The sequence below is a fragment of the Ahaetulla prasina genome, chromosome 1 (assembly GCF_028640845.1).
Source record: "Ahaetulla prasina isolate Xishuangbanna chromosome 1, ASM2864084v1, whole genome shotgun sequence".
In the NCBI taxonomy this organism is placed as follows: Eukaryota; Metazoa; Chordata; class Lepidosauria; order Squamata; family Colubridae; genus Ahaetulla; species Ahaetulla prasina.
Window position 1 is genome coordinate 218,952,579 of NC_080539.1, and position 15,420 is coordinate 218,967,998.

The 15,420-nt window shown below is 39.3% G+C and overlaps 1 protein-coding gene across 1 annotated transcript in view; it reads right to left on the reverse strand.

Annotated features, from left to right (window-relative positions):
- CERS6 (ceramide synthase 6) overlaps positions 1-15,420 on the reverse strand; it is a 127,795-nt gene that overhangs the window by 24,439 nt on the left and 87,936 nt on the right. The window contains exons 5-6 of the mRNA XM_058191197.1: positions 4,989-5,039; positions 1,286-1,378 (exon numbers count right to left, since the gene is read on the reverse strand). Of these exons, the coding sequence (XP_058047180.1) occupies positions 1,286-1,378; positions 4,989-5,039 (144 nt within the window). The remainder of the gene's footprint in view (positions 1-1,285; positions 1,379-4,988; positions 5,040-15,420) is intronic.

Consider the following 15,420-nt stretch of genomic DNA (forward strand, 5'->3'; position numbering starts at 1 on the left):
ACCAAAGAAGCCCCAAGGCGAGATGGGCAGCAAATGAATTTAACAAACAAATACGGTAAATCCAACTGCTAAGCAACCAATAGGTTTTCATTCCTCAACCTGGTGTCTAAAAGTCAACTATGATGCTTTCTACCAGCATGTTCAAGTTCAGTACTGGAAGAATATCATATCAGGTTATGCTATTACAAGCTATTTCTTAGTTTAGTGTTCTTAGTGTCCCTAACCCCCAGGCCACAGCCCACCAGCGAGCCATGGCCTATTTGCAACTGGGGCTCATGAGCTGCAGGCCAGCGCACACGGGCAACTCAACTCACATGAATGGCGGGCCGGCACGTGCACGTGCAACTCAACTTGCAGTTGAGCTGTGTGTGTGTGTGCATGCCAGCCTGTCGCTGGCATGAGTCGAACTGCACATGCGTGTCCACCAGCCCACCGCTCGCACATCCTGGTTCCCCTCTGCCCCCCAACCATGCCACCAAGGTGTCAAGGTTGGAGACCACTGCTCTAGATGAGTTAATTTCAATTCCCAAAATTCTCAGCAACTGTTGTACTGACGAATGGAATTCTGGGTACTGAAATCCATACATTTGAATATTTAATGACACATAAAAAAAGAATATTTAATAGAATCTGAATAAAATGGTCAGCATCGTACTAATGAATCAATTATCAACATTTCTATCAGCTCCCAAAAGATATTAAAACTACCTCAGTCTAGCCCAATAATGCTAGCAGATTATGCAACCTGACTGTATATTGTTTTCTGAAAATATAACAACCATTCACAGCTGCAGTCTTAATTTATATTGCCCTGGACAATTAGAATTAAGATACTGCTAATAGGGCAGTGCAAAGCATTCATAAAAGTGCTTTGGAAAGCATGTTGGCACAGATGAATCACTTCTTTTTATATGTGCATGCAGACAATGTTTTTATTGGGATTATCCACAAAATGAAGCAACTATGCATATAACGCAGAGATTGAAAGAGTCCGGAACAATGTTTAACTTTGTTATATTTCTGCCTTTATACCATTGTTTATGTATTTATTGTAAATAACCCAGAGTCACTTAGGTGAGATGAGCTGTGTAGAAATATGATGAATAAAAAAAATAAGGTGCATAAGTCTTGCAAACGACATGGCTGGATTAATACTTTGAAGGGCAATACTTAATGGTTCAATGCTTTGCACAGTCCTTGGTGTTATTTCAATGCATATATGTCAGTCAAAATGTTACACAGTTCTATCAAATAGCATTGTCCTTACAAAAATGATTGTTCTTACCTTTCTTTTGATGTCAATGAACTGAGAAAACATTACAGACCAATAGAATGCCAGTTCAAGTATATAGTAGTAATGAATCTCAGGCATCAATGGCTGGAGAATAAAAATAATAATAATAATAAAAAAAGATGTTAAAAACTCGACCAAGGTAGATTTAATAACTTTGGGAACAAATAAAATCCTTATCTAAAACACATTTCTGCACAACAATTTTGGAGATTTGGTGGATTAAAACAATATTTTGAACAATACCTTTTATTTTTTCCCCAACCCAATGAAATATTGGAAATAAATTATGTGAAGGCCTCAAAACTGTGTCCATCAGCAGATTAACTCTTCAAAAGCAAATGAAAAGAGCTCAAATTTGGTGTGATGGGAGAAGCTGCCAAAGTAAAATCAAGTTGGAAAATGGTCTGGTTCCATCATTCCAGAAAAAATATATATCCCACAATGCATACCTATGAGAAAGGCAGCTGTGTAATGACTTGGAAAGTTATTGGGTGTTCCATTAACCTCCTCCCTCAGTCATGTGGCCCAGAGTGGAGCATATGCAGACCATCCACAAAACATTTTAATGGTTCAGGTACCAGGCTAGAAAATGGGACACCATGAATTCAAGTCCTGCCTTAGCCATAAAAGCCAGCTGGGTGATTTGGGGCCAGACCTCAACCTCTCCCTCTCCCTCTCTCTCAGCCCAACCCATCTCACAGAGTTGTTGTGGGGAAAATAGGAAGTGGAAGGTGTATTAGGTAATACCTGCTTTTCTCAATGTTTTTCTTGATAATTGCTAATATGCTTTCCCTGTGTTGTCAAATTCAAATCTTTATTGTCAGTGCACAACATATGTGCAATGAGATTGGTTGAGCTCCCTCAGTGCACCCCCCCACAAAACAATACAACTCACAGTGAAGACAGAAAATCCCTAACCCAATAAATCATATTGACAAAACATCCAGTCCTATTCCACCAGTGTGAACATGTTATACATTGCGTTGGCCCTGCAGTCCATCATACTACATAGTTATGACGTTATTTCTCATTCAGGAGTCTGACAGCCCGCGGATAAAAACTGTTCTTCAGCCTGTTTGTGTGGCTGGCTATACTTCTATATCTCCTTCCCGATGGTAGGAGGAGTGATGACCAGGGTGAGAGTCATCCCTGAGAATTTTCCTCACTCTTCTAAGACAACAAGCCCTAGCGATCTCATTTAGTGGTATTAGGGGACAGCCCACAATGTTTTGTGCTGTACTTACTCTGTAATGTTTTTCTATCCATGGCTGTCAGACTGGCATGCCATACCATGATGCAATAAGTGAGGACGCTTTCTATTATGGACTGGTAAAAGGAGGTCATCAGTTGTTGTTCCACCCTGTTTTTACGCAAGACCCTAAGGAAATGGAGTCTCTGCTGGGCCTTCCTGGCTACCTGGATCGTGTTGTTTTTCCAGGTGAGGTCTTTGCTGAGATGGACTCCGAGGAATTTAAAGGAGGAAACTCTCTCTACATAGCCCCCCCCTCAATGTAAACTGGGGCAGGTGTCTCTCTCTTCCTCTGGAAGTCCAACACCATCTCCTTGGTCTTGCTGTTGTTCAGGTGCAGGTTGTTTTTTAAGCACCATGTGGAAAGTTTTTGAACCTCCCCCCCTACGCTGTTTCGTCTTCACCTGTAATAAGACCCAGTATAGTGGTGTCATTTGCAAACTTCATGATCACAGTAGATGGGTCTGATGGTACACAATCATGTGTGTACAGTGAATACAGGTAGGGACTGAGCACACAGCCCTGTGGGGAGCCAGTGCTAAGTTTCAGGGGTGTGTGGATATGACAGACCCAACCCTCACTGTTTGTGGCCAGTCCCTCAGAAAGTCTTCGATCCAGTCACAGATGGAAGCTTTCCTTTGAACTAGGAAGAAGAAAACAATTGTTGACGGTGGTAGTAGTAGTCCTTCCCCCTTCTGAAGAAGCATCCTTGGACCTGTGTATATTGGACAACTTTCCTCCAACCTTACTAGCCCTCCTGGATCTCTCAGCAGTGTTCAATAACACTGATCATGGTATTGTTCTGGACCGCTTTGGGAGTTGGGAGAGGGGAGCACTATTTTGCAGTGGTTCTTCTTCCTGCATGTCTGGTTCTTCTTCCTGATGCTGCAAGTGGGGGTGGGGAGATCAAGTAAGCTCAAACAGATCCCTGAAATACGGGCTGCCTCGAACTTAGGTATCTCACTCTTCCTCTTTAACATCTACATGAGGCTGTTATGGGAGGTCATTCAGGATCATGGTTGCAGGCAGCATTATCAATGTTTTGCTGTGAATGAGGATGGAGTCGAGTAGAGTTGAATGCTGATGTAGGGGGACTGTCACCTTTGAGAGTGTTTTTGTTATGTTTTCATGGCTTTGTGGTATATTTTTATTTTTCTGTGTCATGCCCCTGTCATGATATATAAGATGGCTGGCTCTATAAATGATTTGATGGATGAATCGATCATATAAATCATGATATAAAACTGGGAGACATATTCAAAAAATAAAAACCCATTCTACCCAGGCCCAAATGCCTTTAAAGGTAACAACGAGCACCTTGAATTGTACCTGGAAGACAAAGGACAACCAGTTCTCGAAGTTGGTGACTAGCTTGTTACCTAAGGGCAGGGGTTTCCAAACTTGGCAACTTTAAGACAGGTAGACTTCAACTCCCAGAATTCCCCAGCCATCCGACTCTCACATTCTGGGAATTGAAATCCATACATCTTAAATTTGCTAAATTTGGGAACCCCTGCCCTAGGATGTCATTCAGTTTTAAAACTTGTTAAATTTTTAAATGTTTTGATGGGATCCAATTTAGCATGTCGCTGAAGGCGATTCAGAATCACTACTTTATTGGAGCTGCAGCTCTTATGTCCTCCTCCTCTTCCTCCTCTGATTTCAGCTCAAATTAGTTTTCCATTCTCTCTGAATAGGCATGGGGAAAAAGTCCCTGGAATTCTTTTGTAAATTCAGCTTTGATTCAAAATAAGTAGAAGTAGAACACATTTACATAAATAGAAGACACTCTCATTACGATAAACCTTCATTAATATCCCATATGTTTTCCCCACTGAAAATATATGTCAGTTCCTCAAGGTCACTTTATTTTTTCTTTTTGCTATCAGATGAGACCAAGCTATAAATCTGGTCAAGGTCAGTTATGATTTTACACTAAGATATTTTTTTCAATCACCACTGCATAAATCATATTGAGGTTCAGATCTGGTATTTTTTAAGAAGGTTGGAAGAATCCTTGATCTCTCACCCCCAAGGGGTTGATCAATTTCTAGCTTTCCCATCTGTGTTGTCAACTCCAAATGATATCATCTTCTTTAAAATGATATCTGACCTTGTCAACTAACTATTGAGAAACAGGAGATTACAACAGTGAGCAGTGGTCAAATCAAAAAGATTTTCTTCCCCAAGCCCCAGCTCTTCCTCCCTTCTACCACCTAGATAGGTGTTTTTCAAACTTAGCAACTTTTAAGATGTGTAGAATTCTGGGAAATGAAGTCTACACATCTTAAAGTTGTCAAGTTTGAAAAACACAGATCTAGACTAAATGAACGCAGTGAAAGGTTGTATTTGAAGATGGCAGCTACAGTCATTTCAAAGGGTGGCTGTACATTTTCAATATTTTACATTCATGCTATGCAACACTGGTTTTTGTTGTTGCTTTACCTGATATGGGTAACCAATCCAGCACTGCTTTGTGTTCCACAGCCAAGAACTCTTTAAAAAAAAGTAAATAAATAAACAAGAGAGAGAAAAAGAGGAGGGGGAAAAAAAAGATTAAAATGCTTGCAGAGCAATGCAACCAAATCTTTTGGATATTTGAAACACATTCATTTGGCCCTGCCAGAAGGAATGAAGCTGGGTGACTTTGGGCTAATCACTTTCTCTGAGCCCAACTCCCTTCACAAGGTTCTTGTTATTGGGAACGTAAGAGGAGGAAGGTGTGTTGGATATGCTTCACCTTGAGTTATTTGTAAAAAAATAATAAAAAAATAAAGGTGTGATACAAACAAACAACAAACAAAGAAACATTTGTCAGTGGCTTAACATGTCATATGAACTCAACCATTAGGATTTGTAAATTAAACTTTATGGCTTAAGGGGTTGTAGTATTCTAGCCAACTATGGTTTATTCAGCAAGCCATGGTTATTTGAAACAAGACTTCGCACAATTAAGTAATTCAGTAATAGTAATATCATACCTCAAAGACTAATTATTTTCACTTTCAATGTTTTGCTTATGTCTCTGAGGTACTTACTTCATACTGTAAATGTAAAATTTGTTGTTGTTGTTGTTGTTGTTGTTGTTGTTGTTGTTGTTGTTGTTGTTATTATTATTATTATTATTATTATTATTATTATTTAAATTTCTATACCGCCCTTCTCCCTAAGGACTCAGGGCGGTTCACAGCCAGATAAAAATACACAATAATATTACAATATAAATACAATTAAAATACAATTAAAAAACTTACTTACTACCAGTTCTGTGGGTGTGGCTTGGGGAGGGTTTAATGTGACTGGGTGGGCGTGGCAAACTTTTTTTTTAACTTTTAAAAGTAAATACTGATGATTAGGCAACTCAGCTGGGATCACCAGAGGAGCCTTTTAAAAGCAGTTTTTTTTTACAGCCTCTTCGACTGAAGACATTGAGAAAAAATGCTTTTAAAGGGTTCAGACGATCCCAGCTGAGCAGCGCAATCATCAAAGGCTCTTTTTTTAACTTTTAAAAGCATTTTTTGGGCCAAAGAAAAAATGCTTTTAAAAGTAAAAAAAACAAACCTTGATGATCGCGCAGCTCAGCTGGGCATGGGGGGGGGCAGGGATTTTTGCTACTGGTTCTCTGAACCATCCGCCGCCATCGCTACCAGATCGGGAGCATTTCACCCCTGCTCTAGACCTCATTATAAACTAAATTCTGCTATGCTCCATGATACCAAGTTCCATTAGTCCATAATTTTCTTCCCTACAAGGCCTCAAAAATAAAAAGGGGCAGTAATGGTTGATCCTTGGTTTTTGTCCAAATGTTTGAACAACATTAATTAAGCAGTCTGGCTATGGATCCATTTAGGAAATGAAGCTAATAGCTATTGGCAGTCCTAAATACTTTTTAAAAATAAGTCATTTAAATCTTAAACATGCATATATTATTTTGTATTAGGAGAAGTTCATATTCTGCATTTCTTATGAACTGTGTATCAACTACACAAGTGGGACACATAGAACTAAAAGTCAAACCACAACCTAGCAATATGAAATACTAGCAATATTTAATAATATGCAGCTCAATTAATTTTTGCTACATTGTATGCACACTATACCTACCATTTATAATGAGAGAAAGATGAATTTATTTTTTCTTAAGCTATAAATGTTCCATTATGAAAAAAGTTGAAACCTGAAATTTGAAGTAAACTTGAACATTTTATTGACCAAATTATCTTAATTTTTAGGACTGTGAAGTACAAAATATTCAATTTAGTAAAGGGCTTATTATTTTTTTATTTTTAATTTTTAATAAAAAAGTTTTATTTCCATTTTCCAACAGCCTATTCAATATACAGTCTCTTATTCAACATTAGTCATTAACTTTCATTTGTTACTTATTCGAACCTGCCCAGCTACCACTTCCTTCCTTAAAAAACCTTTCCTCCTCCCTTCTCTACTTTCTTCTACTTTCTTCATCCTTCCTTTCCTTCGCTTTTCTACTTCCTCTCCTCCTTCCCCACTCTTCTCTTCCACCCTTTTTATTGACCAAATTATCTTAATTTTTAGAACTGTGAAGTACAAAATATTCAATGTAGTAAAGGGCTAATTATTGATCTTGGCTGTAGGTATGATTATCAGGCAACAAATAAGCAACCATACAATGCAACAAATAAAAAAAAGGGAAAGCTAAAGTAATACGTATTTTAGTTTTTTTTAATAGGGCAGTCAAAATTGAAATGTATCCCAAAAAATAGCTATTTTGAAGCTTGCCACTACTTTCTCGGTGATTTCAGATTTTCAAATCTGAACAAGGAAAAATCCTCAAAAATTGTAACATAAAGTTCTCACTGGCTCAACAATCAACCTCCAAATACTTTTGTTTAGTTAAAACCTTGTAACCAGTCACCAAAAGAAGCTGGTTTAAAACTGATAATTCTATTTACATGTAGCTTCTGGTCCAGTTTCCAAACATCATCACTTCATATTTCTGCCAAGAGCAATCTGTCTTTTCCTCTAACTTGAAATAAAGAGGATATCATAAACATAAAGAAGAGGGGATCAAAAATAATGGGCACCACCACCAACCACTAGTGCAATAATACTATTTCCATTTATTCATTATAGGAATGAAATGATGGCAGCAGTGATACATGCAGAAAAGAAACAATTTATGATAATTACTAATCCTTGAGCAGAAGACAGCATAAATAACAACAGCAAAAATTCTTGGGCTAGTAGTTAATAAGGGATTTTGTTACGGTAGTTAAGTTCTGATTCATCAGTATGCAGAAAGAAATGCTGAGTTTGGAATTTACCACCTGTTCTTCCTCTACAAATTTTCTTTGTTAGCTTCTTCTATAGGTCTATTTATGCATTTGCCGTAACCAAAATATATTTTAGAAAGTCGTCGCTGATACTTAAAGTTCTAAATAAATATTTTTAAACTACTCAAGGCCCAGGCAGATGGCCAGGTTGAAGACCTATCCATCAGCAAAGAAGTAGAGATAGACCTCAACTTATAACCATTCGAAATTACAATGGCGCTGTACTTCTGCAGTGGCCCCATGGTTACTTGATGAAAATTTGGGCACTTAGCAATCCTGCCCTTACAACTGACTACAGATAGGCTGAACTGCCCCACCTGCCCATCTCTCCCCTCCATCCTTCCCAGATGGGTCCCAGAGGATTCATGCCTCCTCAGAGTCTCCTCTGCACCCTGGCATGCCTTGTTCCACTTACCTTTTCCAAATATTGCCTTTCCAAAAGAGTTCCCAACCAAAGCAACATGCAGCCTTCTTGCAGAGGTCATCTTGCACCATTCTGATCATGGTTGCAATTCTTGCGATCTCTCAGAAGGGCATGGTTTTTTCAAAATGTGAGATTTGGGGAAAAACTTTCTGAAGGATTGAGGGAATGGTGCAGACTTCCAGAATGGTGGGAGGCAGCCACTGTAGGAAGGTCGCAGGTCATATCAGCTGGACGCTCTTTTGGAAAGGGGAGCTTCAGAAATCACCATTCTGAATGAGCATCCAGCTCATGTGGCACATGGCCTTTTTTAAAGAGGCTAACTTGCATCATTCCAAAAGAAAGCACCATTCTGGAAATGGGCACCATTTTGCCCAATTTCTCTGAAGGGTGCTTTGGAAAATACTTCTGATGCTTTTCAGTCAGGTTATGGTAACAAAGTAGCATTGGTCACCCTTTCAGATGACCTCTGGCAGGAACAGGATGGGGGTAGTTCATTCACTCTTAAACTGTTCTTGTCCCTTCAGCCTCCATCAACCAGTACGGTTACCAGCATGCTTCTGGTTCAACGCAAGAAGTGGGTAATGACCTATTGAGTCCCATGGCATGGGACTGAGGCCATCCCTTCCCAATTATGTCTACCTGACCCAACAGCTCTGGCAGGGTCGCATCAGGGTTGTGTTTGACCTCAGGGGACTGGGGTGTGGGTGTGGCCAGGTGTGGGCGTGGTCTGCTCGACATCACTCATCGAGGCTCCATTTTCAGCCACAATGACCTCTTGAAGCCTCTGCCAGCAAAAATGGAGTTTGGGGAGGCCGCGCCTGGCCTGCCCAGGCTCCATTTTTGCTAAGACGGCCTCTGCCAGTGAAAATGGGCTCCCCGTGCTCCGTTTTCACTGGCAGAGAGCTGCAGCAGACTGTCGTGGCCAAAAACAGAGCTCGGGAGGGCCACATGCAGTCCTCTTGAGCTCCGTTTGTGCTGGCAGAGGCACCGTGGGCTGGTCCTTCGCTGTTTCCAGGGCAGCTCTGCAGGCCAGATGTAAGCACCCCATGGGCAGAATCTAGCCTGCGGGCCTTGAGTTTGACACGCCTGCTCTAGCTCCTGTCTACTAGACAGCATCATCTGACAGAGCCCAGAAAGAAAGCCTTTTTTACTGTAGTGTCTGCCTTTGAAACATCATCCCTCCCAGAGCTTAAATTGACCCCAATCCTAGTGGCTTTTCAGAAAACCTTAAACATGGTTTTGTCACCAGGCTTGGAGATCCAGATGAGTGCTAGAGCCTATGTACTCTGCTAAATGTCTCTGGTGCTTTTTGTACTTTGCTGTCTCTATTGGCATAGTTTTTTATTTTGCTTCTTGTTTTTTAATTGTTGGTAACTTCCCAGAGACATGCATGTGAGATGGGAAGCTATATAAATTGAAATAATAAAACAGATAAAAATAAATGAATGAATGAGTAAGAATTCTGCTGGATCACAGCCAGAAGGTCATTAAGTCTAGACCTTTGTGTCACGTAGTGGCCAACAAGATGAATTCAGGATGGTTATAATCAGGGACAAAGAATCAATAGCCATCTTTTGTTGGGGTTCCCAAGTAGTTGGTATTTAAGGTACGTAAGATTGCCTGTGATCTCAGAGGTACCAACATCCATCAAGATAGACTAGCACAATCCTTCATGAAATCATCCCAATGCACTCTTAAAACTCTCTGGTGGATGTTACTCATATCTGACCGCAACAAACTCCAGAGTTTAATTACAAGTTATGTGAAGAAGTATTTATTTATAGGTTCTAGAATCTCCCTGCATTTAGTATTATTGGATGATTCTAATATTGTTAAGAAAAAAAGAAAAATGCCCATTGACATTTCTCATACTATAGTATGCACAATTATTTATAAGTTTATCGTGTCTCCACCTAATCTACCTAAATCACACTTATCATACTTCTGCTTTAAACTTGCCTCCCAGGGGAGATGCTCTAGCCCTCTAATTTCCATCTTCTTACTACTCCTCATCAGAAGAAGAATCCAGGCCCTGACAGTTTGTGCCTTCTATGGTAATCTTTTTATTAATGAGTTGGGTATATTAATGGGTTGGGTGTATTAACCCCCAGGGTGTTGCCTCTTTTTACTTTTATTGTGTTGCATAGTATTGTACAATACCCAGAGTCATTATGAGTAGACCAGCCTATAAATAAGTATGGGTAATCTTCAACTTACAACTGTCATTGAGCTGGGGATTAGTCATAAATCATTGTTAGCTTTGTAAATCACAGGCATCATGTGATCAGATGCAAAGTTATGATCATTTTTTTTACAACAGTCATTAAACAAATGCTGCAGTTATTGAGCAAATCCATTTTCCCTACAAGCCTTAGAAACCAAAACTAAATGTGAGAAACTGGCAAAAAAAAAACATTGCAAGTTGCAGACATATGACCACGGGATGTTGCAAACAGCTGTGATGGTGAGCGAGTTGCCAAGTGCCCAAAATGCGATCATGTGACCATAGCGTGTATATGTACAGCTGTTGTAACATTGAAAATGGGTCCTAGGTAGCTCTGAGGAGGTCTGTCATAATTTCAGTCATTAGACACCTGTTCGTAAGTTGAGGATTACCTGTAAATTAAAGTGATAATCGTACTATGAACTACTGTAGAGGGACAGTTGCTCGGTATTCACCCTCTGCTGTGGATTATCCTCTTTTGTACCCCACCAACATCTGGATTTCTATTCTCATTTATAGTAGGCTAAATTTCCAGTATTTAGAATAGGAAATAAAATAAAATGTTGGCTTTCCAGTTCTATCTTCCTCAAACTGAGAGTATCAGGGAAAATATATAAATATAGACATATGCTAAGCCTTGCAATTGCCAGTGTGATTCACTCACTGATCTGCAGGACAAAAAGATGAATTACACACAACAGCATTTAAGATATAATTAACTCCTTCTGCTTGATCTTTATTATTTTTAACAATAGTAGAACCAATAAAGATTTTTCCTTCCTTCTTGACTTTTCCTGCTTAAGATATATAATATTAAGCCTAAATGTTGCTAATTCTTCTCTTTTCTTCTACATGTTTATAATCCTCAAAAAGATTATTAACATTCTAGGCTATTAGTGTTAAAATGTCTGTAGTTCAGAATCATGGAATAACTTCTATCAAGCTGGTATATTACTGAAGGGCCAGGTTTTATCTTTTTTTCTTTTTCTTGGCCATTACCCTTAAATGACCAAAGAACTGACAATTCGTCAAAACACATCAGTTTAAAATAAAAGTGATAAAAGAGAAATCTACAGATCATCTCTAAAGTGATTTAGTATTCAGATAGATTTAGTGCTGACTCCAATGCTTTTCACTTGTGGAAAAAAAGAATTAAATTTTCTGAAAAGCCCATTTTGAAGTTTTGTATTTTGGGGGTAAGTTTAGGAACATTATCATACAGATAAAAGAGAATCAGGATATAAACAATTAATAGGCTTATTTGAAAGCAATGTATTATTTCTAAGTGTAGAGACAAGCATCTTTGTTCTTAATCCCACATGAAAGCCGTTCCCTAGATATAGCATATTTAGAAGGCCAATAAAGAATATATCCCGCAGAATCATATTTTGTGTTTATGAAAAAATTATACACATCGTTCATCATTTCACAAGCTCTCAAGAAATTGTAATCAATGGAATGAGGTGGTGAACCCCAGGATAGAAGTGGTACATTCCAGAGGAGTAACAGGCAACTCGGTCTAGCTGTTACGTGTACAGAGTTCTCAGTGTAGGGAAAAATTGTCTATGGGTGTAAAATAATAAAGAACTCAGCTTGGAAGAACTACCATGTGTCATTCTGGTTTTAGGCAGGGGTGAAATCTAGCAGGTTCTGACAGGTTCTGGAGAACTGGTAGCGGAAATTTTGAGCAGTTCGGAGAACCGGCAGATACCACCTCTGGCTGGCCCCAGAGTGGGGATTTTGCAGTATCCTCCCCCTGGAGTGGGGTGGGAATTGAGATTTTGCAGTATCCTTCCCACCAACTGATGCCCATCAAGCCACACCTACAGAACTGGTAGTAAAAAAATTTGGAATTCATCACTGGTTTTGGGCCTGACAGAAAGATCTTCTTGAATCAAGTTCAATACGCGAAGACAACAAAGGACCTCAAGGGATAATAAGTCCTCTGTTTTCTGTTTACCAAGAATCACAATAACCACAGAAGAAAGCAAGAGACACATCAGCTTTATTCTAATATATGCCTCAAGAACCAATCACTGGCTCTCTTATAGAAAGTGCTCTCTTATATAATGTTTTGGTAAGGCCACACTTGGAATACTGCATTCAGTTTTGGTTGCCACGATGTAAAAATTCAGTTTTGGTTGCCACGATTTTTTACTCTAGAAAGAGTGCAGAAAAGAGCAACAAAGATGATTAGGGGACTGGAGACTAAAACATATGAAGAACGGTTGCAGGAACTGGATATGTCTAGTTTAATGAAAAGAAGGACTAGGGGAGACATGATAGCAGTCTTCCAATATCTCAGGGGTTGTCACAAAGAAGAGAGAGTCAATCTATTCGCCAAAGCACCTGAGGGCGGGACAAGAAGCAATGGTGGAAACTAATCAAGGACAGAAGCAACTTAGAACTAAGGAGAAATTTCCTGACAGTTAGAACAATTAATAAGTGGAACGACTTGCCTGCAGAAGTTGTGAATGCTCCAACACTGGAAATTTTTAAGAAAATGTTGGATAGCCATTTGTCTGAAATGATGGAGGGTTTCCTGCCTGGCCAGGGGTTTGGACTAGAAGGCCTCCAAGGTCCCTCCCAACTCTTTTATTATGTTATGTTATGTTAAAATGCTCCAGAACACTTTTGCCTTGTAGAATTCAGAGCACCCAGACTCCAACAACAAGCTTTGGGATTGGTAGTGAAAATGTTAAAATGGTAGACAGCTTCTGTCTTTTAGGATCAATAAGCAACAGTAAAGAAATAAGTGGTCAAGAAATATACCACAGACTAGCGCTTGGTGAAGGCTTTGGAAGAGGTATTCAGAGGCTGTGATATGTCGATACTTATACAAAGATCAAAATAGCACAAGCCATGGTATTTCCTGTGATACTCTAAGGAACCAAAAATTGGACTTTGAAGCAGCAAGATAGGAAAAATATTGACATAATGTCTCCAGAGTAAGGTAATTTGAGCTGCTTCATTTGTGCCTTGAGTGAGAACTTTAGGTTGATTTTTTTTTCAGTGTTCCTTTTGTTTACTTTCTTGGCTGTCCACGTATTCTCGGGAGCCTGCTCTAAAACACCAAAGTTTAAAATTGTCGATACTATCGGGAGTGGCACTAGAAGCAGCCTTGATGATGGAAGATCGTTTCTTGACTAAGAATTGGCACTGCAATAGCAAACGTATAGCATCATTGAAAAAGAGGCTTTGGCGCTATGATGGGCTGTTGAAGAATTTATAGTCTATTTATGGGGGGAGAGAGAGTTTCAAGTAATCACCACCCGTCAGTCAGCACTCACATGGATTTATTAAATGAAGGATAGCAACTCAAAGGTTACTAAATGGTTACTAAACTCAACGATTGCAGAAAATACTACTTCAACAATAGAGTGGTCAATGCCTGGAATGCACTACCTGACTCAGTGATTTCTTCCCCAAACCCTTAAAACTTTAACCTTAGACTATCTATTGTCGACCTCACCCCATTCCCAATTGGTCTTTAAGGGGCGTGCATAAACGCACCTATGTACCTACAGTCCCTGTCCTAATGTTTTATTTGTATCAATCTCATGTATTCATAATCATGTCTATACTTGTATCAGTTATCTAATACATGCTTGATGAAATAAATCAATAAAAGTAAAACATATAGGTTTATCATTCAGCATCAAGTTGTAAAACAGAACATCCAGAAGACTAAATGTCTATGGAGATTCTCAGTCGTCCAAGTCATAGTTGTCCCAAAGGTGCTTTTTCAAGAGGCAACTGGACTTCCCCCCCTTTTTTTTTCTTTAAAGACGTTTCACTTCTCATCCAAAAAAAGCTGAAGAAGCTTCAAAAAAATCTTCAAAAAAAAAACAAAAAAACAAAAACAAAAACCCAACAACACAAGAAAGTCCATTTACCTCTTGAAAAAGCACCTTTGGGACATCCAGGCAACTACTTATCACACTGTGGAGTAAGTACAGTACTCCAAGCCACATGTTAAACAGCTAATGTAGACAAGGAACTGAATGGGACCATAACCCTCATTAAAAAGGGGGAAGGAATGTGGAAAGAAAACCTGGAAGTGACTAGCATAAGCATTTTCTTCCTTTTGTTTTCTCCCTTGAGGACTTTATACCAGCATGAAGGACAATGCACTACACCTGGTCTCAATTATAAGGACAAAATGATGAAAGACGCAGGGTGTGGGTGTATAGGTACATTTGGAAGATGATTTGTGTTGGGTAGAAAAGCCAAAAGGAAGACATTTGAGCAGTTACCAGTTCAACAAACAACTGAGGGAGGAGCAGCCAAACCAGTGACTTGGAGAAGCTGAAGGGAGAAGCTGAGCTTAACAGCTGCACTACTCCAGCAGGAAAGGTGAGGAGCTACAGTCAACCAATCACTGGTGAAGCATCTTTCTTTTTTCATATAGTACAGAATGAGAAACTGCACATCGGCAATTTGGAAATGCAGCTGGCAGAAGCTAATCTGCAGGTAGCTGAAGACTTTGATTCAAGTTCAAGCAACAGATAGTGTGGGAATAAAACAGAGACATAGATGGGTATTAGTACAGATATGGTATAAGCCTAGTAATAAGTACATTTGTTAATTGTTTTGTAATAAAATCTGAATGGATTAAAAAAAAACTGTCTATATGGTGTTGGCTGCTCATAGGAAGCTATTCAAATGGAGGCCCCACAGTAGACAAAGCTGGGGGGCAAAAACTCTGTGAAAACAGCAGAACCTTAGGAGTCTTCAATGGAAGATTCTTCAAAATCAAGGATAGGAACTCATACAAAATGATGTGCCAAGGCAGGCAGCAATTTAGAAGTCAGCCACCAGTTCAGCTGAGTAGCTAAGGCTTCTATCCTCTGTCAAAGGGACAGCAGAGAAAAACTTGAAATATATTTTAAGAAGAGATGACATGAAATATTTTTA